Source organism: Chiloscyllium plagiosum, unplaced genomic scaffold (assembly GCF_037043375.1).
Source record: "Chiloscyllium plagiosum isolate Xiang-an unplaced genomic scaffold, Cpla_swu_hap1 HiC_scaffold_3, whole genome shotgun sequence".
NCBI classification, from domain to species: domain Eukaryota; kingdom Metazoa; phylum Chordata; class Chondrichthyes; order Orectolobiformes; family Hemiscylliidae; genus Chiloscyllium; species Chiloscyllium plagiosum.
Window position 1 is genome coordinate 72340980 of NW_028270141.1, and position 24517 is coordinate 72365496.

At 39.2% G+C, this 24517-nt stretch overlaps 1 protein-coding gene across 10 annotated transcripts in view; it reads left to right on the top strand.

Moving 5' to 3' along the window:
• Positions 1–24517, top strand: part of ptprk (protein tyrosine phosphatase receptor type K) — a 586179-nt gene that overhangs the window by 93829 nt on the left and 467833 nt on the right. For all 10 annotated transcript variants that reach the window (XM_043683662.2, XM_043683679.2, XM_043683684.2 and 7 more), the window contains exon 2: positions 4030–4152. In XM_043683662.2, coding sequence (XP_043539597.1) covers positions 4030–4152 — 123 coding nt within the window. The remainder of the gene's footprint in view (positions 1–4029; positions 4153–24517) is intronic.

Below are 24517 nucleotides of genomic sequence, written 5' to 3' on the forward strand. Positions count from 1 at the left end.
AGCCAAATTTCCCCACCTTCCATTCCAGAGCGTAGTTTTACCTCCAGTTTTTAGAAGGCAATTTAATGAGAACCGCTTCATAAAATTCTGATTTATAACAAATGGTATATTGATCCAGTACATCATTTGGTATACTGTTTTCATTATTAATCAATAATCATGATTATTCCATCAAGCAAATTGTAGATATGGGCCTTTTCTGTTGTGGTTATTTTTGTTAGTCCTGTATGTTGGTGCAAAAATGTTTTGAGATCATAATCAACCCTTTGGAATTAGTTTGCACATCTGGTTACAATTATTCTGTAACATTTGGTCTCTGTTTCAATTTAGTTTCTATACATACTAGACTAAAATTTTGCATTTCCTATTTTGGTTAAGGGAAAACTCTTAGTTTTCGGTTATCACTTAAATGTTTCAAAGTTCTCCTGTGGTACTATTGCAGCAGGGAGAAAGAATTGTGATTTATCCACATTATAATCACACCCCTGACGATTATATATGTACTTGAATTCTTAATCTGAACTTTAGCAATTTTTAAATTCACTCAGCCAGGATTTATTGCCCATCCCAAATTACCCTTGAGAAGGTAGTGCTGAGTTGACTTCTTGAACTGCTGCAGTCCATTTGCTGCAGGGAGAGAATACAGTTATGGAGGGAATTCCAAGATTTTGACCCAGTCACAGTGAAAGAACAGTGATAATTTTTTTAAGTCACATGGTGAGTAGTTTGAAGGGAAAATTTGGTATGGTGGTGTTCCCATGTATCTGCTGCCCTTATCCTTCTAGATGGAAGTAGTTGTGGATTTGCAAGGTATTGTCGAAGGATCTTTTGCAAATTTCTGCAATGCAGCTTATAGATGGCACACACTGCTGCTACTGAGCGTCAGTCATGGAGTGACTGAAAGTTGGTGGATGTGGTGTGAATCAGTGGGGCTGCTTTGACCTGGATGGTGTCAAGTTTTGAGTGTATAGTTGGAGCTGAACACATCCAGGTTTACCTTGCTCCGTGACTCAGATTTTGAAATTTATAGCATCACGTTACATTGAAAAGACTGCGACTGTTTCTCTTCAACAGGTGACTGAGATGTGAGAAGTCAACTTCTCCAGGATTGTGAAGGGATTATTTGGGGTATATGATTTAGATTACTTATGGTGTGGAAACAGGCCCTTCGGCCCAACAAGTCCACACCGACCCTCCGAAGAGCAATCCACCCAGGCCTATTCCCCTACATTTACCCCTTCACCTAACACTGCAGGCAATTTAGCATGGTCAATTCACCTAACCTGCACGTTTTTGGACTGTGGGAGGAAATCGGAGCACCCGGAGGAAACCCACGCAGACACTGGGAGAACGTGCAAACTCCGCACAGAGATATGGTGGGGAGATATTTTTCAGTTGTGGGGATTTCGGGAAATGAGACTATAAACATGGTATAGTCATTAATAAATTTAATAAGGATCTTGGAAGAAACCAAATGACTCTGGGGATTAGAAAGTAGCACTTAGTACCATATAGAAGTAGTTGAGGTGCAAAGGATTCATTTGCTTAAGGAGAAGTTTGGTAACTGAGGGAGAAAGGAAAAGAAGGTTATGTCTGTGTAGGATTTCTTTAAAGTGGAAAGAGTATTTTGGAGTGCAGTTACCAGCATTGACCAGATGGACCAAATTGCCTCTGTTGCAAATTCTGTGTATTGCATAGAATTGCACAAAACATAATTGAATTACACAGGATTCACAGCTCAGAAACAGACTGTTTGGTCTGATTCTTGACAAAAATCTTCGACCATTCAGGTTAATTCATCGTAACCTGTATGAAATTTGTCTAACCCTATTTTTTGTTGCAAATACATCAAGCCTCCCCTTAAAGGAGTCAGTGTTGCCTTTTGCAGTCTTGCCGTGTGTCAACTGGTATGATATAAATCTCAGAATAAATTCCTCTTAACAAATATATTATGTGAAGCATAAATCCATAGTATATACACAGAAAGCATTCATACCAGTTGAATTTTATTTTTTGTGTAACAGTGTCTTGTCTATCCATCAGAAATTAAAATTATATTTAAGAAATTAATCATAATCAGATCTGTTAAGCAAATCACGTGAAGACGTTGGGAATTTGAAATGAAAACAGGAAATTCTGGAAATCGATCAGATGACATCTGGGGTGGGGACTATGAAATTGATATGTTTAGGTGCATGCATTTCAAAATAGGGCTTAAATTACTGATGAGCAACACTTAAAAATGCTTTTATTAAAGGGGAGGGGAAACACGAGCATCTGCAGGTGTAGAATTAATCTGTGCAGTGCTTGGGGAGCAAACAGGAAATGGATAAATGGCTTGAGCAACATGAACCTGAGGCAATAGAAAACAACATTAGAGACAGGACAGTGAATAACTGAAGTGATGCGGAGAAAGCAGCAAGAATATTTGAAGACAGAAGTAAAGTGCTATCTCGTGAACTGAGAGAACATTGTAATCTGGGCATTCAGAGAGAATTTGCAAGTCTTTATTATGAAACTTCATTAGTTCTTCACAGTGATGAAGTGTTCATTTGTCTTTCAGAAATTAATAGGAAACTGAGTGCAGGGTGGAAAACAACTGATGCTTCCAGAGGCGTTATATTAGAGTGAGGGAATTGTTCTGAGTAGATGCTCTTGTATTCATTTAGGGCCATTCCTAACTGAAGAATGGGAATTAAAATGAAGATAGCTCAGAAGATATAGATCAGTCAAAGCTCAAGTTTAACAGTAAGCAATGAAAAGTTACAGATGTGGAACTTGAAGTGGTTGGGCAAATGCGATATTTAAAGGATGAAATAGCAAAGGACAAAGTTGAAGTGAGCTGGTGTGCCCAATCTTTTCAGAGCAATAATAAAGCCAATAGAATGTTCAATTGCATGACCAAAGATAGCGTCAAGCTGTGACAAATCTGGTCAGTGTATTTTTGCACTCTGCACCATTCAAATTGTTGCACAAGAACAGGCATCAAAGAACTCAAGGCAGAGAGTCAAACCTCAACTCTAGACGCTAAGGTTTGTATGTCAGTACTGGATAAAATTGGCCATCTCAAGTAACGATCGTTTTTAGGAGAGGATCTTCTATTTTATACTACGATAAAAGACATCTTATGTTGAAGCTTTTCATTTTGCAGTCATCAGGACTGTTCACAAAAATTCAAGAGGCAAGCCAATGTTTGTAATGCATGGGAGGAGTGTGCTAATTGGTTGGCAGGTGGATTAGGGTAGAGGCATTATCTAGGAGAATTAATGTTGATTGACAGTTAACAGCCAGGCTTTGTTTGATTATTTTTTGTAAAAAATAAAACTAGGCAGGTTTACTCTGCTTGGAGTACTGTCTTAAGAAATGAACTGGTGAATGGTTGTTATATGTTTTGATGAATTGAAACTGGTGTAGTGTGTATACATGTTCTTTCTGTCTGTAGAGACTTGTGTATTAATAGAGCCCACTTGTCAAGCAGTCTGCCTCTTCCACTCATACAGAATGAACGTTAATTTTTTTTCCCCTTGAATTTGTATCCTTGCAAAAATATCCTGATTAGTGCAAGATGAAAAGCTTTCATCAAGGTTTTTTTCTGCAGCTTTACTCAAATTCTGTACGACCAAACAGTTGTCTTCTATTTGGTAATTTTATGAATGGAAAAGCTGAGTAGTATTATTACTATAAAGTGACAGTGGGATCAGGGCACATGGTTTCTACCTGATTTCAAGGCAAAGAATGCTATTAGGATATACAGTATCACATAGAGTGACAACTAGTTGGATTTAACTGCAGAGAATGTTTATAGACATCATTGAAGGGAATTGTTGAATCTTGCTGTGTGAATGAATGAATTCTCTTATGAATGGAAAGGTTAATGGATGAGAAGCAGTTAGATGTATCAAGTCAAGTATCAAGATCAACCCATAAGACTTGTAGAAAACTTCTAAATGGAAAATGTAAGATGAACCAGACATTTCTTTGATCTATTACTCCTTTAGCAATTTATTTTATCTCTCGTTTTGGTCACAGGAGGCTGCACTTTCGATGATGGCCTAGAACCGTGTGGATATTGGCAAGATCAGGAAGATGACTTTGATTGGAGGCATGTCAGAACTGAAGATATGTTGCATTTGCAGCATAATGTGCCACAAGGTGAGAAAAGGGCAATTTGTTAACTATTTTGGGGCTTTGCTATTGATTTGTTAGACTCTGTTTCAATTTTATGTAACCGAGAACTCTCAAAAAAAAAAGGCCTGAATTTTCAATGTTAATGCCATGTTGGCAGATGATGACAAGATGCCTGAACCTGAATAAGTAGGTTTATTGCTGGGAATTTATATTTAATGAAAATCATTTGTCAGGTTTTAACCTGATATGACAGAAATTGGTTCAAAGAAATATTGTCGGGCATTAATGTGTTGAACAGCTTTTTGAGGAAGCATTTAAGCAGGCAATAAAGGAAGATTAGATACTGCCAATAGTTTTGGTTGTAGTTCTAAAGTCATACTAAATAACACCAATTTTCTTTGCAATATATTGTCAAGAGAAGATTGAAAAACAGGCTTCACTTTATGGAGCTATTGCCGAGTTTAAGTAACTCAGTTGATGGATTGCAAATCATTGGAAAACTATTGCTAAAATGACCTTGTCATCCTTTCTTTTGTGAACATCTGAATTGACTCTGTGTCGAGTGGGTAAAGAAACTAAATGGAATTTTAGTTTCAATTATGGGACATTTTACAATGAACATAATTAATCTTTCAGTAGTGAGAAGGTTATCTTGATTTAAATGAACTTATACAATTGCCAAAGTGATGTTTAGCACCTTGTGATGTGACCTACAACATTAATTTTTAAAAATTGATTCACCCAAAAGAAAGATTTAAATAGTTGAATTTCAGGGCACCCTGTGTAAATGTTAAGGTGATAGGAGAACCTTGAGGGCTGATACTTCATGACAGTAATCAGTGTCCTGATCATGGACTTTTCAAATGTGTTCACTTGCATGAACTTATTGACGGTAGTTAATCTAATTTAATTTTCATTTTAAACCATGATGACGTTCTCATACATTTTTGGGTGGGGGTGGTGGTGCGGAGGGAGAGATCGAAGTTTACACTGGGACTCATTGTCAGCATTTTTGCTTCTCGTCAAAATAATCAAAATGGAAGAGACCTAGAGTTGTAGGTACATAGCTCTTTGAAAGTGGAGCCGCATGTAGACATGGTGGTGAAGAAGGCGTTTGGCATGCTTGCCTTCATTGGTCCTTGCATTGCGTATAGGAGTTGAGGAGTCATGTTGTGGCTGTACTGGACATTGCTGAGGCCACTTTTGGAGTACTGCATTCAATTCTAGTCTGCCTACCATTGGAAAGATGTTGTTAAACTTGAAAGGGTTCATAAAAGATTTACAGGGATGCTACTGGGGTTGGAAGGTTTGAGCTAAAGGGCGAGGCTGAATGGGCTGGGGCTATTTCCCTGAAGCATCAGAGGCTGGGGAGTGATCTTATAGAGGTTTATAAAGTCATGAAGGGCATGGAATAGCCAAGGTCTTTTCCTCAAGGTAGGGCAGTCCAAGACAAGAGGGTATAGATTTAAGATGAGATGAGAGAGATTTAAAAGGTACCTGAAGGGCAACATTTTCATGCAGAGAGTGGTGTGTGTATGGAATGTGCTGGCAGGAGGAAGTGGTGGAGGCTGGTATAATCACAACATGTAAAAGGCATCTGGATGGGTATATGAATAGCAAAGATTTAGAGGGATATGGGCCAAATGCTGGTAAATGGGATTTGATCAATTTAGGATATCTGGTCGGCGTGAATGAGTTGAATCAAGGGGTCTATTTCTGTGCTGTATAACTTCAACTCTGACACTCCAAGAGTTGATTGCACACTGTGAGCTGTGACTTCATTGCAGTACTGAGAAAGGACTGGATAGTCAAAGCTGTTATTGAGCTGAGATGCCAAATTCTTGCGTACCCTCAGATGGGAGCAGTGTCAATCCCCTAATGATGTCATTAGCAATTGATAGACCATGAATGATGGAAAGTAAGGAGATTTGGATACATGCATCAAAACCACAGGTACAAAAATTAATTAAGAGGGTGATTGCAAAGATGGTCTTTTTGGTTAGGAAGCAAAAGTGGGGAAATGTTTTATTCTACATAACCTTGGTCCACAGTCTGTCTTGAGTGATCAGTTTGGGACACTAAACATAAATTGTCTGACTGCCACTTTGGTATCCAGTATGGGATGAGTACAAGTTTCCTTCAGTTAAGTACTGAAAAAGGTTAGAAGTGTTCAGTCCCTGTCACAGTTTATTTCTTGGCCAAGCCCACCATTCCTCTAATTTGATGCCATTCCTTTCCCTAGCAAGTTTTAGGGGCGGAATCAGGAGGTTTGTGTTTGACAGTAATATATGCTGCTGATGACATCTGCATGATTACTTTTTGATTAACTATACCTGACTAATGTGAATATTACTCTCTCTCGAGATGAGACAGGTCCTATTTATTACATACTGGAAATAGGAAACTACATTGACAAGTTAGGCGTAATCCTGAAGACTACCAGAAGCTGGAGATGACTTGTCTGTGTCAGTCAAGGCCTGAATAATTTTAAGAATGACAAATGGTTACGACTGAAAATATATTGCTGGAAAAGTGCAGCAGGTCAGGCAGCATCCAAGGAGCAGGAGAATCGACGTTTAGGGCATGAGCCCTTCTTCAGGAATGAGGAGAGAGTGCCAAGCAGGCTAAGATAAAAGGTAGGGAGGAGGGACTTGGGGGAGGTGTGTCCTGCTAGTCAAGGATCATTGCTGTGGTGTCAATAATTTACATGAGTTTGATCAAGGAACTGACATGAATGTAGCCACAGATCCAAGAACAGATAGGAAACCAAGTTATGAGGACACTGCAGAGTTTTCTACAAGCTGTAGATAGGTTACATGGATGGGCCAGAATGTGGAAAAATGCGCATTTGTCCATTTTGGTTGGGAGGAGAGAAAAACAGAATATTAATTTTGATGGAGAGTGTGCAGAATGTTGTAGTACAGAGGTATCTTTGTGTTTTTGATGAAATGACTGTGGCACTGCCAAGGCCAGCCTTGTTATCCATCTCTACGTGTCCTTGAACTTGATAGTTTGCTAGCACAATTCAGAGGGCAGTCAAGAATCTGCTGTCACAAGCAGGTCAGGTCTGATAAGGACAGCAGATTTCCTTCCCGACAGGAATAGCAATGTATTTCCAAGTCACTGTGGTATGGGTCTTGGAGGGGAGCTTCCAGGTGGTAGTATTCCTATTTATCTGCTGCCCTTGTCTTTTCTAAATGATAGTGGTCATGATTTTGGAAGGTGTGTCCAAAGTGTTTTGGTGAATTCTGCGGTTTAACTTGTAGGTGGTACACACCGCTGCTGCAGTGTGAGGGTTTGTGTTGGAAGGAGTGAACATCTGGGGATGTATTAATTTTCTAGTGGATTGCTTTGCTCTGGATGCTGTCAAGCTTTTTAAGTATTATCGGAGCTACTATCATCCAAGGAAAATGGGAAATATTCCATCACACTCCTTATTGTTTCCTTGTAGATGGCAAATAGGCTTTGGGAAGTCAGGACATGAGTTACTTGCCTCAGTATTCCTTGCCTCTGAACTACTCTTGTAGCTAGTGTATTTGTATGGCTAGTCCAGTTCAGCAACTGCTCAAAGGTAAGCCTCCAAGATGTTGATAGCAGGATTTTCAGAGATGGGAATGGGTGATGTTTAGAATTTTGCTTGTTGAGATAGTCGTTACTTTTACTTGGGTGGTGCAAGTGTTACTTGCCACTTTTCAGTTCTAATCTGGATACTGTCCAGATCCTGCTATGTTTGGGCATTGACAGTTTCAGTATCTTAAGAGTCAGGAATGATGTTGAGCATTATGCAGTAATCAATGAACACCCACACTTCGGAACTTATAATAGATGGAAGGTCATTGAAGCAGCTGACGATGGTCAAGCCAAGGACACTACCCTAAGGACTTCCAGCAGAGACGTCCTGGAGCTGAGATCACTGACTGTGAACAACCACAACTATTTTCCTGTGTGTTAGTTATGACTCCAACCAGTGGAGGAGTTTCCTTTTGATTTCCCTTATTCTAGTATTGCTCGGGCTCCTTGATGCCATGTTCTGTCTTGATGATAAGGGCTAGAACTCTCTACTCACCTCTGGAATTCAGCTCTGATGCAAAGCTGTAATGAAATCAGGAACTGAGTGGTCCTGGCGAAACCAAAACTGTGCTTTGCTGAGCTGGTGCTGCTTGATAGCACTATTTATGACACCTTCCATTACTTTACTGATGATCAAGCGTCGACTGATGGGACAATAATTGGCCAGTTTGGATTGGCCTGTGTTTTGTCTACAGCGCTTAACTGGGCAATTTTTCACATTATTGTGTAGACACCAGTGTTGTAGCTGTGCAGGAACAGCTTGGCTTGAGACACAGCCAAGTTTTAGAGCACAAGTCTTCAGTACTATTGCCAGAATGTTGTCAGGGCCCATAGCCTTTGCAGTATTCACTTCTTTCAGCCATTTCTTGATATCAAAAGGAGGGATTGAATTGGCTTAATTAATATCTGGACCTCTGGAGGTGGCAGGGATGGATCATTCACTTGGCATTTCTGGCTGAAGATTGCGATGACAGCTTTATCTTTAGCATTGATGTGCTGATCTCCACCATTATTGATGGGGATATTTGTGGAGATGCTCCACTGAGTTGTTTGACTGTTCACCACAATTAATGACTGGATGTGGCGGGACAGCAGATTTTCCTTGTGATTCATTCATTTTAGAAGTCTTTACCCAATCTATCACTTACTTTTTCTGCTATTTGGCACCCGAATACTCCAGCAGTGTCGCTCCAGCTTGATGCCTTGTTTTTAATTATGCCTGGTGGTACTGATCCTGGCATGCCCTCTTCAATGAACCATGATTGGCCCTCGGCTTGATGGTACTTCTGGAGTTGGTAATTTGCCAGACTATCAGTTTGCAGGTTGTGTTTGAGTGCCAATGGATCCCACTTAGCAAGGCTCTGGTGCCACCCACCCGGTTGCGGGGTACTCTCAATGTGAAGATAGATTTTGTCTTAACAAAGATTGCTCTGGTAGTCAGACTGTAATGAGCAGAAATATCTATTGGTTCCCTCTTATTGGTTCCATTACCACCTGCTGCAGACACAGTCTAACAGCTATGTTCTTTAAGACTCCATCAGGTACTGTTGAGCTACTCTTGGTGACCAACATTGAAGTCTGCCTCCCAGAGTATATTCTTTGCCTTTGCTGCACTCATTGCCTTTTCCTGGTGGTACTTAACAGTGAGGAGTCTTTATTCATCAGACAAGCATTGGAGGGTATGAGGTAATCAGCAAGGAGGTTTCCTTGCCCATGTTTAACCCGATGTGACGAGATTCATGGAGTCTGGACTTAATCTTGCAAGCTTCCAGGTTAACTGAATGTATCAGGCTTTTTAGGCAATTTAAGAACATTGTTAAGAATCCATCACATTGTCAGTCTGGAGTCCCATGTAGGTCAGTCCCAGGTGAGCACGGCAAGATTCTTTCCTGAAAGGCTATTTGTGAACCAAATGATTTTTAACAACAAACGCCAGTGGTTTCTTGATTAACATTTGACTTTCAGTTCCAGGTTTGGTACGTTATTTTATCCTACCTGCCATGATGGGATTCAAACCCAGGTGCCCAGAATAGTCCAGTACAATAACACTAAGTCATTGCCTCTGCCTTTTATGAAGGCAGGTTTTATGAGTAGGTTGAGCCCGTATTCGTTGAAGTTTGGAAAAATGAGAGATGATTGCTTTGCAACATGTAAGATTGAGAGTGTGTATGAAAAGATGTTCTACTTTGTGGGCACATATGTTCTACTTGGGGCACAGTTTCTGTATAAGGTAGAGAAACATAAGGTAGTGATCACTCTTCTTTTTCTCAGTTAATGTTGGGTATTTGCTGTCCGAGAGAGCAGTTGGAGGCTGGGTCTTCTACATCTGACAAACAATCTCACATATTCGAAGGGAGTGGAGGGAAGCAAAGGAGCAGAAAAATGCGGGTGAAGCCATACACAGATTAGCCATGATCTTATTGATTGACAGAACAGGCTTGAGAAGCCTAACTGCCTATTTCTTCTCATCCGACTGATCTCCCATTTCTCATTGAAATGTTCTCATTTAAAATTCTGCTTCCACAGCTCTTGTTACTGACCACCCTGTGCTCTCTTCTGTATAAACATTGCCTCATTTTTAACATTGTTCATCTTATTTTCAAATCCCTCCCAAAGCTTTACCCCACTATTTCTTGGTAACTTTCTGAACCTGACAACCCTCCACATATAATATTTGTGCTCTTCTAATTCTTACCTTTTGTGCAGTCCTGAATTTAATCATCCTGGCTTTGACTTTAGCTACTGTCCTTAATCTCCTCCAACCCTCTCCTTTTGACTAAACACAACCTGTGGTAATATCCTCTGGTGCTTTGTGTGTCAAATGAGTTCAACTTTTGCCTTGGTGTGTTTTAATATGTAAAAAGATGTTATATCGTTCTCGAGGATAGGACTCTTGTGGGGCAGTGGCAGTGTCCCCAACACTAGGCAAGAAGGTCTGGGTTCAAGTCCCACCTGCTCTGAAGGTGTCTCAAAAAAATGTCTGAATAGATTTGTTTAAAATAATTTTGTTTTTTGGTATCAGGCCATGGAGGCTGTGGATTGTGGGTTAAGTAGGTTTTAAAATTAAGGCTGATCATTAAGCTATGTATTCAGTTTGCATATGCTTCTCTGGAATAGGTTGAATAGTGATTTAATTTAGATATTTCCATTGGAGAGACTAAATAAGAGCCATAGAACAGAAGATTGAACAAATAATTAATGAAATAAAAGGGAAGGACCCACTACTGAAATTGAGTTAAGTTCTCTGTACAGCCAAGCGAATAGGATATATAATAAAATGAGAACTGGAGGCAATAACATGTTGCAAGGAACTGGTATCATAAGGATTACTAAGGCATTGCTTGTGAATTGTCAGGGCTGGAAGTGAAATATTGTGGAATATCGATATTGAGAAAAGCTAGAGAAGGGAAAAAGGTAAGGTGAACCAGTTGTATTCAGATAATGGCATAGACTGAAAGGTAACGTAACCACCAGTCAGACAAAAATTAAATTAATATGAATAGAAGCACAAGATAATAAAGGATCAAAGGTAGCAGTGAGGTGGGCTGGAGACTAAACTTAACAGAGATGGAGAAAACAGATGCAATAATTTAAGGTCGAGAGTTAAAAAGGGCATAAAATAGTTGAGGATTTTAAATTATGTTGAAATTAATTATCTTAATATTAATTCATAAAGGTGATAAAGGAATGGAGTTGCAAGAATATGTATATGATTCTTTACTCAGTGTGAAAGAGACCCGACAAGGAAGGATTCACTCTTGGAGATATTTTCTAATCAAACTGTTTAGAGGTATTATTACACACCTCTGGAGCAGGTGGGACTTGAACCCAGGCCTTTTGGCTCACAAATAGGGATATTACACTGCACCATGAGGTCCGTTCAGAAACCAGAGCAGAAGAGAGGGGTAAAAGCAGCAAATGTTTTGGCTGTGGTAACCATAATATAACAAAAGTGAAAATAATAACTGAGAAGGAAATAAGCATAACAAAAGGGTAATGGATTGAACAAAAGCTGGTTTTGACTAGCTGTGAATAAAACTTGGCAAAACAAAATGGATAGTGACATGGGCAAATGATAATAAAGACCAGAAAATGGGAAAACATTTGTAGTGACATTCAGTAAAGTGGTATTTTGTCAACAACCAAGAATAAACTAAATATTACCACTGAATAGATGAATAAAGACATGAGGGAAAATGACTGCATGGAAGAGGTTTTTGCAGAATATATAAACAGCAGGGGAGTCCAAGGCAGGAAAGAAGGCTGAGAGATTAGGAGTGAAGTTAAGAAGAATTAAAAGGTTAGAGAGGAACTAATGAAATATTTCAACTTGAAAGAAAAAATATTTTACAGATACATAAATTTGAAATAAAAGAGCTCAAAATGGAAATGAGACCATGAAGGATTGATAAAGTCACAGCAGTAATGGTATTAAGTAATTACTTTGTATTTATTGAGGAGAAAGGTAGCCTGAGAGTGATATTGGAATCTGTGTTCAGAAATGATATAAACACACTTATTTCAGATTTAGAGAAATTTTAAATAAATTGAATATTTTTATTGCTTTGTTCTGAAAAGGATTATGTTGCCATAAATTATCATGGTCAATATTTGCTGAATACTGTTAAGACATTATCCCATTAACTGTCATTGATTCTGTAGATATTGGTGCTCAGAGTATTTGTAGCATGTTTCTGGGTGACTATGAAATTGGTGAACTTTTAAATTATTTTCCAAACCACATCTCCAAGTTTTGAAGAGAGACCTTCAAGGTGAAAATGAAAATATGGTAAAAGCATACTGTTTCAAAATAGCTGCCAGAATAATTGAACACTCCATTGCAAAAGTGACTGACTGAAGATGAAAATTTGCTGTACACCACGGCATTTCCTCTTTCTGTACAATAGTGCAAGCTAAATCTGTTTATCAGCTTCGACCAGTTCTGGAATTCAGCCTATTTTTGTTGAAAATGCAGCATTTTCCCTTTTGTTATGGTGTTCAGATCAGGAGTAGTGTAGTTTAAATAAATTAATGACCACTGTTTTTGATAATTCCTGTCGCTCATAGAACCACAGCAAAGAGGAAATCAATTTTTATCAGATATGCAGACTTCAAGATTCATAACCTTGGAACCTGCAACTTTTTCTAAGTTAACGTATTCAACCTGAAAACAATGATAATTTCCTTTGCACCTTTGTTTATTTCTAAATCATTTTAAGTTTTGCACATTCAGGTGAAGGATGGAAAACAGACTTATGTTCAGATTTGGATAATATGGGTAAATGTGCAACAAATGCTCATGCTTCCCGATTTACATTCAAATCATCTGAGCTTCAGTGGACTGTTCAGTATCAAATTTGCTGCATGGCTTTACTTTTGACTGGAAGGAGTACTGTGTTTGATCAGTTTTGGTGCTGTTTTAGTGAACATAAAAATAAAGGTGAAGATGTGATTGGCAATATTTGGATGTTAGTTTTTGTGCTGAAAAATATAATTCATTACATTCCTGTTGGACATCTCCAAATATATTGCCTTTCTTTTAGAGATTGACAAATTTTGAGATCCCAGGTACTTGAAGAATGAAGCCATTTTATTCCATGGTTTTGAACAAGCGAATAAACTTTACTCTGCCAAATTTACTCTTGTAAAAAGAATTGTATATTGTAATGAATGTACAATTGTACAGAAATTATTGTACAATAATTGTACAGAATGAACCTGAGTGAAATGTGAGTAGAAGGCAAACTTGAGTTGAGCTTCTCTGAGCACATGAAATATTAAATGCAAGCTAGACAGATTCCACAAATTTCTGAGCCGTGCCCCCTCCACCTGACATGGTCACACAAACTCCGGTCATTAAGACGTCGCCTCTTTTAAGCAATTCCAATTCTTCTGAAGACCTAGCTTTGAAACTTCCTTAAAAGATGCTTAGTCACGGACTGCCTCAACTACTCTCCTGCTGTTTCAATCTCATCCTTCTCCAGACCTTTAGTCCCCTGGATTCTTGAGGCTGTACAGTTGCAGCCCATTTCCAAGTAGCCAGTGTCACTATGGCTACACAAACTTTGTTTCTTTGAACTCTAATATTTCTCAGCTGCACCAGGCAAATACTGCTTATTATTTTCCTTCAGCACACACTGAACTAGCTCTGGCTCAATGCTTCCTGCAAGCCTTAACCCTCTGGATATCTTTCTGGGCTTTTCTAAACCATGAACCCAATTCTTGTGGTCAGTAATCAAAGCACATTTACATGTTTGATATCTAGTGTTGGCAAGAGTGCTCATCTTGCAGCATCCAAGGAGTGAGGAGATGACCTGGGGGTTCCAGTGAGAGAGGGAGAGAGAGAGACTCACTGAAATCCTTGTAGAGAACGGAAGAGAGCTTCTCTAAGGTAGGCATCCTTGCAAGAGGATTCGTAGTAAGGTTAAAATCAACTAGGCAAAAATGAGGACTGTAGATGCTGGAGATCAGATTCTAGATTAGAATGGTGCTGGAATAGCACAGCAGGTCAGGCAGCATCTGAGGAGATGTTACCTGACCTGCTGTGCTATTCCAGCACCACTCTAATCTAGAATCTGATCTCCAGCATCTGCATTCCTCACTTTTTCCTAAGAGTGCTCGTCAGCCAATAATATATAAACATTGTGTGAGCAGTGCTGGGAATTGCTTATCCAGTTCAACAAGTGCAAAATACCTCTTCTGAGGTTTGTATTAAAAGTTTGCACTCCACATTTTATGAGTTGGGAAAGCTATGATGTAAGACAATTACCTATGCAATTTGAATGAGTGAAAATATTTAAGTTTTCAGTGAAGCTTCAAGTGGTATCAAGCTAAAAGAGAACTAATTGTTCCTTTCTACACTATAGGACAACACAGAATAGTCTCTTTATTGGGGCCTAATATTGGTGTGATTTCTTTATTTCTTGACTGGGTACCCAATTGGAACTCTGGAAAGAAATGATTTGGTTCTGCTAAGTCAATGCATCATCCTTTTGTGAATTCAAATAAGGATTTTACTTGCTGCTGAACGTTAATGGCTTAAGGTCCATTGGATTCTAATGCAGCTCAAATATTTCTTCTTGTCGTTGCACTAAAGCTTTTCATAATCCAAAAATTGCTTCCAAATAGTGGAGAACTCAAGCAGCCTGTCCACTGTGATGCCTTGTCATGCCTTCAGGGTTTTTGTAGTTGGATTGAAAACCATTTCTATCTTGACCTACATTTTTGCAGTGCCTGGCTTCTTCAGCTTTACTGAGTGCACATTTCTGTTCTGTTTAATTGAATCCATTCTTTACAAATAGAGTATAAACTTGGTGCTGTCCAAATTCAACACTTTCATTTAAGTAACTCTCAAATTAAAGTAACTGAAAACAACGATACATTAGTTTACATCAGCCTCTAATCATCAATTTTTACGTACAGGGACTTAAAGATCAACTGTCTTGTATAATTTTAGTTCCTGTTCTTTCCTCTGTTATTCGTAGGAAATCTATAATGTTTATAGATTCTATCTTACTCATCATTGAGCCAAATGATGTAAAGTACAGTCTCTGATTTATATCTTGTATTCTTATATTGATCATTGTAAAATACTTAATATTTTTGATTTCTTAAAACACATTGGTTAATCATTTAACAGTAGTCTTTAAATTGAGTTAGCATGCTTCCTGTTTCCTATCTGTTAAAATTTAATCCTGGCACCATGGGTTACTTAATTCAAATGAGAGTTTCATTCTTTGATCTGCCTATTGCAGTTCTATTGGAACTGTAGTTAAATCAAATAGCTATCCTTCAAATCTAACCATGGTCTTTAATGTATGGATACGTTGATTAATATGGCATTCCAGCGGGTTTCAGCAATTTTTAAGTCACACCAGTTCCCAATACCCTGGTGCTCACTGGCTTATATTGGTATTTAGTGCTGCACTGCCTTGATTTTACAATTCTATTCTATGTTTTCAATCTCTTATGTCACCTTGCTTCACCTCTCTTCCCAGTATCCTTCTGATAGTTGGGCCTTCAGTTATGAAGGATATGAATTCTGACATTCCCTCCATAAACTGCTCTTCCTTTCCACTCTTTTAAGATGCTCTTTAAAACCTATCTTTTTGACAAGTCATTATCTCTGTATGTGGCTTGGTGTCCAGTCTTGCTTCATGATGCTTCTGTGAGGCACTGTAGCATTTTGTAAGATATTAAAGGTGCTTTAAGTGCAAGTTGTTGGCCATGTTAGTTGTTTAAACTGGGTTTAGCTGGATTGCTGTGCTGCAGATTCTTATATATCCTTGGTCCATATGTAGGAATTTCAGAGGTGAGGTGACAGTGAGTTCCAATGATAACAAGACAGAGTTTCTCTGTGCCACCATGGATCCTCAGAAAAACAGAAATCTAATCTGATGGGGGCTAAGAACTGTTGGGGACAAAGGGTAATTTTCAATATAGAAAGAAAATAGATTTGTGAGGCCAATCATCTCAGCGCTTGAATTTCCTTGTAGTGGAGATTATGCATTGTTGCTCGGTGAAAATCTTGGATTCTTCTACTTAATTGTAATATACCTGGTCTGTATTACCAAAGAACATTAGAGTCAGCTTAGGTAAAGAAATCTTAATTTTATATTTGAGAAATGTGTTTATTGTGCTTTTATCTTGCCACAAGGCTGCAAGAGAAAGCAAGATCATGTGATGTTATACCACAGGAAATGATGCATTTTGCCTTATTAGCATACCATAGCCAAATTGACCTCTAAAACTAGCAACAACAATATGAGAGTGTAATCTTCATGTCAAATTGAGCGGAATGGTTACCATTAAAACCCACACTCCAGGAATAAACAAAGTAAATTCTTGTACTACTTCTCCATAATTTTCTTTTACTTCTAATCTTTGCATTCAAAATCAGATTTTGTTTAGGACAATCAAAGTATCTAAAATATGATCAGTTATTTAAGATTGTATATGTGATTGAATTCACACCTGTTTTATCTCTGACTGCCTTCTGCTAGAATTCTCGGATCATTTATTTTTAAATATGCAATTTGTAACATGATGTTGGAGCTTCACCTTAATTAGGACAAGTGACTGTTTTGTCCAATGCTTTTTATTGTAAAGCTTTGGAAGTAGGCTGTGTCCTCCATTCAGAATACCCTGAAAATAGATTTGACAAACATTACTATTTTACACTCTCTTCCCTACCTATTAACATTTTTCTTTAACACCAGAAGTTTTCAGTCAATAATGAAGTTGAATGCCAATTTTATGATTTGCTGATGTTGTCTCTCATGACTCCTTGATGTGTCAGTGCATGCTGCTGTATCATTTCTTCCCCTGAATCACTTAAAAGATGTTATGGGATAAAAAAAAAAGTGTTTTATTTTCCTCAGCTGAATTTCTAATGTTCAAAATAAAGGTTTAAACCATCAAAAACAAAACCATATTTCACCACAGCCTGTCTTAACTAGCCATTGAACTGCCTCTTGTGTCTTTTAAAGTCTCAGCCTCTCCCAAGAACCTGAGCTTGTATTTGATATTTCTGCTCTGAGCTTTGAATCAGAGCTGAATATAGAATGTGCAGTCTGAGCCTGTGTGATGCAACAGAAGCATGTAGTCAGCTGAGTTTTGCATAAATATGTAGCAGATTTTCAAAAGTATTTGAGGAGAACCTTGAGGACAAATTTCACAAAGTTTATTCAGGTACATGGTTTTTTAAAAAAAGCAGCAATTTGAGCATGAAAAATGACGAAAATTGCTGATGCTAGAAAATGCTGCCATATTTGTTTGATGTCCTCTAAATTTCAGCAAACCATCCCCAATGGAGTATATGCAACGTGCATCGTGTAGAGGCTCTGCTTCCTGCAAATCTTCCCCTCACATTGCTCCTGAAAACAAAAGATAAAAGCAGAAGACTGCAAAACAAGCATATAAAACTGTGACAATGCAAAAGATGTGAGGCAGAGAAATAGCAAGGAGGAGATAACTTGGTTTGTAGAGGGAACATATTTTCTGAATTACCTGTTACCATGCCAGGAAAGATCCATGAGGATATTATATTAAGAATCTTGAAATTCAAACGTCTTACTACCCATGACTGGCCTTCACAAACATGAGCACACAGAAAACTGTGCTGCTAGATGTAGCTTGTTCCATTCAGCCAGCATCCCTACACTTACTGACCAATATTGGCTCCCAGTCTGACAACTCGAGCTTTAAAATTCTAATCCCTGTTGTCATGCTGAGCTGCCTGTGCTATTTTTCTGACCTGCTCCAGCTTTACACCGTGCTGAGCTGCCTGTGCTCTTTCAATTTGGATATTTGCACGCTTCCATTCTCATTACTCTGCCATTAGTGGTCATGGCTTCAGTTGTCTTAATCATACTTTCCTGGAATTCCCTACTAAATCATTTGCTCACCTCTCTCTTTCCTTTTAGGCGGTCTTAAATTGATTTTTTAAGCAATATTTTTGGTCACCTGTCTTTGTATCTCAACATGTGAATTTGTGTTAAATTTCAATGTTCCTAAGGAGTGCCTTCATGTTTTTCTATTTTAAATGCACAATGCAAATTTAAGTTCTTGCATGCATTTCCTGTTTACAAATCTATCTCTCTGCAATTTCTAGTCGCATTTTTTAACCAACTTTTCCCATTGTACACTCCTTTTTATATATTATACACATAATTTTCCTTTATCATCTTTCACTATTGTGTTCATTGAACCAATATAAAAAACAAAAGCAAATGTCAGCAGGTCTGGTCGCTTTTGGGATGAAAGCAGGTAACATTTTGAGTTTGGTGACTCCTCTTCACACATGATAGCAGCCAGGAAAAGTGGTTCCCTGAACAAACAGTCACTATGCAGAGGAACAAAGGAGGGGAAGGAAAATGTCGCATTCTGCGAGAGGTGGTGGAAATGACTCCTTATAATCCTTTGAATCTGGAGGTTGGTGGGGAGGCAAATGAGGATCGGGGGGCACTATTGTTGTGTGAGGGTAGAAGTGAGAGATGGGTAGTGTGACATGAGCCCAAGATCACGGTTGAGGCCATCTTCATGGTTACGGATGTCATGCTATATGTGACTCCAACATACTGTTCTGTGAAATCTTCCTTACTGTCTTGTTTTGACACTACCACTGTGATAACTTGTTAGGATCGCTCTACCTTAATTAGTTTATACAGGTTTAGGTTCCTTATTAGGGGAGAAAGTGAGGACTGCAGATGCTGGAGATCAGAGCTGAAAATGTGTTGCTGGAAAAGCGCAGCAGGTCAGGCAGCATCCAAGGAACACGAGAATTGACGTTTCAGACATTTGGTTTGTCTCCAGCACCACCTTATTTTAATTTTTTTGTAATTACCTCACTGCCTCAATTAATCAGATTATAGGTCATCCCTTCACTTGTTATTCAGCTGTTGACACTTTACTCTCACCGTCTGACACTCGTGATCATCTGCAGACACCTATTATTTGGCTTGTCAACACTCCACTCACTTCATTTGTATGATCATTATAAACAGAAATCAAAAGTTTGTTTTTGGGTGCTCTCTTCACTTCACCTGACAAAGGGGCAGTACTCAGGGAGCCAGTGATTTCAAATAAATTTGTTGAACTATTACCTGGATCGTGTGACTTTTGACCTTGTCTATCCCAGCCCAACATTGGCACTTTCACATCTAGGACTCTATATCGAGCTCAATAACTTTAAAACCTGATTCAGTTCTTCCATTTTTTTAGCCCACACCCACATCCTGGTCCTGTCATGACATGCATTGCTGTCAGCACAGCCTACGCATTCACTGTTACTGTCAGTTCTCATGATCACTTACTCAGCTTCTCTTCTGTCTTGGCTTACTATCAATAATACCCTTGTTTATCTATCCATTTCCTGTCTTTTGCTGTTTCTTGCTGTCTCTCTGCGCTTTGTCTCCACTTGCCCACTTATCTCTCAGTAAGATCACTCCCGTGTCCAGGGTGCAGATATGTCTGCACGTCTCTATTGAGTACAATTTAATTAGTCATTCATCACTAAATCTGCTGATCTTTGCTCAGTTCTCTGAGGTGCTGGGCACTCGGTTTTGACTGTTTTTCAGCAGCTGGATTAAACAATTAGTTGAATTGAGAACTGCTATCACAAAGGTGGTTGATTTTATTTCATTGCTTAGTTTAACTGCGTAATTGTGATCACAAGTCTGATAAATATGCCATTTTATAGAATGACCTATGCATGCTGTTATCACCTATGCCAGTGCTGCACAAATGTTCCTTGCCAACAGGTGTTTTGTGAAGTATTAGTTGATGGAAATACATGCCTTTTAAACAATGCAGCATGAGTATAAAAAGAAAGGAGAGGAAAGAGCTTTTTGCAATCTGAAAGCATCCCAACGTTTTACAGTGGTTCAGTGGTTAGCACTGCTGCTTCACAACACCAGGGACCTGGATTTGATTCCATCCTCTGTTTGGATTTTGCATGTTCTTCCCGTATTTCCGTGGGTTTCCTCTGGGTGCTCTGGTTTCCTCTGACAGTTGAAAGGTGTGTAGGTTAGGCCATGCTAAATTGCCTATAGTGTCCACGGATGTGTTGGTTACGTGGATTAGCAATGGGAAATGCAGGCCAACAGCGATAGGATTGGGGATTGAGTCTGGATGGTATGCTCTTCAGAGAGTTTGTATGGACTTTTTAGGCTGAATGGACTGCTTCCACACCGTGGGAATTTTAAGATCAAAATTATCTTTTGGAGGGTACACAGTGTTGCATTGTCAAGGCATCATGGTATAGAGTTTGTGCATGATGGACCAGATCATTTGTTTTAGTGATGTTGATTGAGAGAGAAATATTGAATCTCTGCACATTCCAGTATCTCATTTCCTAGTGTACTCATCTATCATGGCAAACTCTGTTTGTATTGAAAACCAAGGTACAAATATCTCATTTTAGTAGGTGTGAATTGCTACTGTGCAGGCAGTCATTCCTTCGATGTTTTGCTGAAGCAGTGTTTGCTCATTAAATCATCAAATGTTTGGCTTTCTCAGAGTGTGATTTACAGATTTAATGGATAATTTTATTAAGATCAAAATCTTAATGAAATGAAATATGTTTTCAATTTTGTCTTCCTAATTGTGAAATAATATTGACTGAGCTAAGCATTTTAACAACGCAATTTCTTTTTTACCTTCACAAGGCATTTTAAGTGCAGTAAGTGTTCGTGTGGTGAAGTTTAAAATGTACGAATAGTTGGAATAAAATGGAAGATGCATTTTTTTAATAATCTCATCAGGATTGAAATGCAAGGAAATAAACTGTGGGAAAGGAACAATAATTTTATGAGAAGAGGTTGCTGAGAGGTTGGCATTGAAGTGCAGCAGGAACTATAAACTGTCCATGGTATTTAATAGATTAAATTCAAACTGGGCAAGTTCACTCTGGTTCTGGTCAGGCCAGATCGTTGCTGTGCTGCAGCAGGGATTGGCTGTCTTCATTAACCTTTGCTTATTCAAGGTGTCATGTGTGGACACATTCCTTGTGCCTACAAAGGACAGAGCCCATTGTGTGAATAAATGGGCTCAGGAATGAGTTCAGAAAAGTACCCAATCAATCATTCTGGAGGGAGAAGGCATCTCTAAAATTTGAGCATCATGTAAAGCATATAATCTCTCCAGCAGGACATTGCTACCAAGCCAAAACCATGTCTCAAATTATGATGTGATGAATTTCAGTATTAATGATGCCAGGTTTGGAGGCCATAAGTCCCAATGACTTGGAGTGATAGAGTTGTACAGTATGGAAACAACTCCGTTCAGTCCAACTTGTCCATTCTGACCAGATATCCGAAATTAATCCAGTCCCATTTGCCAGTATTTGGCCCATATCCCTCTCAACCCTTCCTATTCATGTACCCAGATGCTTTTTAAATGTTGTAATTGTACCAACCTCCACCAATTCCTGTGGCAGCTCATTCCATACATCATGTCAAAGAACACATTCCTTTGACTTTCTGCAGTGGAGATGTTGAGGATTATGAGGAGATGTCGTTTTTAAAAGCATGTATGGATTATGGTTTGATGGCTCCAGGAGCCAGGCCTCAGGGTTAACTCAGTTATACCATGTGCACAGTTTGAAATTGATGCAAGGATTTAATGCCGTGTTGTATCTGTGTCGTAGCCATTGCTGTTTTGAAGCTTGTGACCACAAGATTTATATTTGGGATTGCTACCCCCACTTTAGGAAGTCTCGAATTAAGGGCAGTAGGGATGGTAACAGTATCTTGGTGCAAGTTGTTGCTTAATCAAGATAAACAATGCATCCAATGCAATTTAGAATGGTGCAGACAGGAAGTGAAACAATGAAGTTCTTTCCCTCCAAATTGAATTAAATTTCAAGTCATCGTTTTAAAATTGTGTGCTTGTATTATGTTGTTCACTTTCCTCAGGTTTTTGCCTTTTCCCACAGGTTCAACTTTTCTGATTCTGGCATTCAACCTCTGCACTGATTTCTGAAATTTCCTCCCTTTGCTTTGATGCCACTTTTAAAACTCCTTCAAAATCCACCTCGCGCTCCAACTATCTGTTCAGGTGTGAAACGCCAGTTGTGCAAGGCCAGATGGGTTCTGAGGACTTTAGCCTCTGGGAGTGATTAGAATACAAATACGGATGTTTTCTTTTGGTTTAAAATTAATTTGCTTCCTTTTAGTTGCTCAGTGTTGGTAACTGATTAAACCTCTGGGACACCCGCACCAACCAACCCAACCGCCCCGTGGCTGAACACTTTAACTCCCCCTCCCACTCCACCAAGGACATGCAGGTCCTTGGCTGCCTCCATCACCAGACCATAGCAACACGATGCCTGGAGGAAGAGCGCCTCATCTTCCACCTAGGAACCCTCCAACCACAAGGGATGAATGCAGATTTCTCCAGCTTTCTCATTTCCCCTCCCCCCACCTTTTTTCAGTCCCAACCCTCAGACTCAGCACTGCCTTCTTGACCTGCAATCTTCTTCCCGACCTCTCCATCCCCACCCTCTCTCCGGCCTATCATCCTCACCTTAACCTCCTTCCACCTATCGTATTCCCAATGCCCCTCCCCCCCCAAGTCCCTCCTCCCTACCTTTTATCTTAGCCTGCTTGGCATACGCTCCTCATTCCTGAAGAAGGGCTTATGCCCGAAACGTCGTTTCTCCTGCTCCTGGGATGCTGCCTGACCTGCTGCGCTTTTCCAGCAACACATTTTTAAGCACTAATTAAACCTGTTTGGTAACTTGGCTGAGTTGAAGCCATTGTTAGGTTCTTTTCCCAAGGTTTCACACATGAGATGCAACTCGCATACACCAACGTCTGCAAACAGTTAAAGTTTGTTCAAGCTTGTACAAGCTAGGTGGCCCCCTTTGACCCTTCTTGCAGGCGTGTGAGGTGGAGTCAAAGTGAGGCCCTAAACAAAGAAAACACATCCCCTTTTTACACAGGTCAGTTGACCATGCTTACAGATACTCTGGCCACTCCACCATAGTCACATGCCACTCAAGACAACCCTGAGTCACTTCCTCACAGTCACATGTTACCCCAGGTACAATGGTGGGATGAGATCATCCTCAGGGATAATGTAAATGTAAATGCCCGAATCCTGGGGAAATGTTATGCAAATAATTTCCTAATTCAGTGATTTCCCCAAGAAAATGCAGGTGTGACATACCTAGCTTCAGAGGATGGCTAGAAAGCATTTCTGAATGGAAGCATTTGAATTATAGTTTAATTTGGTAATAATAGGAGAGAGATAGCAAATGACTGTCTAATCAGAGTGGGGGTCATTTGCGCTCTTGCCTGACTATCATCCCCACCCACTTCCAGAATGTTCAGCTTTGCAGTCTAACTCTTTAATATTTCATTAATGTCCAGAGAGATATTCCCATTTTAACATAATACCATAATATTTAAGTCATCAGGCTGACAGTATAAGTGTGCTAGATTTTTTTGCCTTTGTATTTGTCTCTTGACTGAATTAAGTTAATGTCCCAAATGAGAAATGAGAGGAGACTGCAATATGCTTGGAAAAGGCCAAAGCATCGTGAATGTTAGTTTTAGCAGGAATTCAGCATTATGAGGTATTTGCACTTGTATTTTATTTCCGTGAAGTAAGTGAAATTTATTCTTGAAGTTCAGAATAATAGGAAAAATTAAAATTTAGCAATAGACCATTTGGCCCTGAAGCCTGCTACACCAGTAAATAAGATCATGCTACTCTAACATGACCTTAACTCCACTTTTCTGCCTGTTCCTAATAATTCTTGATTCCCTTGTCAATCAAAAATTCTACCGAACACAACTATTGAATAAAGCTGTGACGCAACCCCTACTACTTCCTGGGGAGTATTTCCCAAGGTCATCAACCCTCTGAGAGAAGAAATGTTTCTGCATTATCTTTTTATCGATGAGGCAAAATTAGATATAAAATTAAGTGAAAGCCAGAAAAGGAAATAAGAGCTATAATTGCATGTTCATGGCGGTAGAATAAACTAACATATGTGAATGCACAAAACATTGAAAATAAAGTTAAAAAATTAATGTTTTACTTATAATGGAAGAATATAATTTTGGGGTGCTGCTTGGATTGTAGAAGGGCAGGAGATTTTAAATAATGGTTAGTACTTTATAGGCGGCACGGTGACACAGTGGTTAGCACTGCTGCCTCACAGCGCCAGAGACCCGGGTTCAATTCCCGCATTGGGCAATTGTGTGGAGTTTGCACATTCTCCCCATGTCAGCGTAGGTTTCCTCCGGTTTCCTCCCACAGCACCAAAGATGTGCAGGTTAGGTGAATTGGCCATGCTAAATTGCCTGTAGTG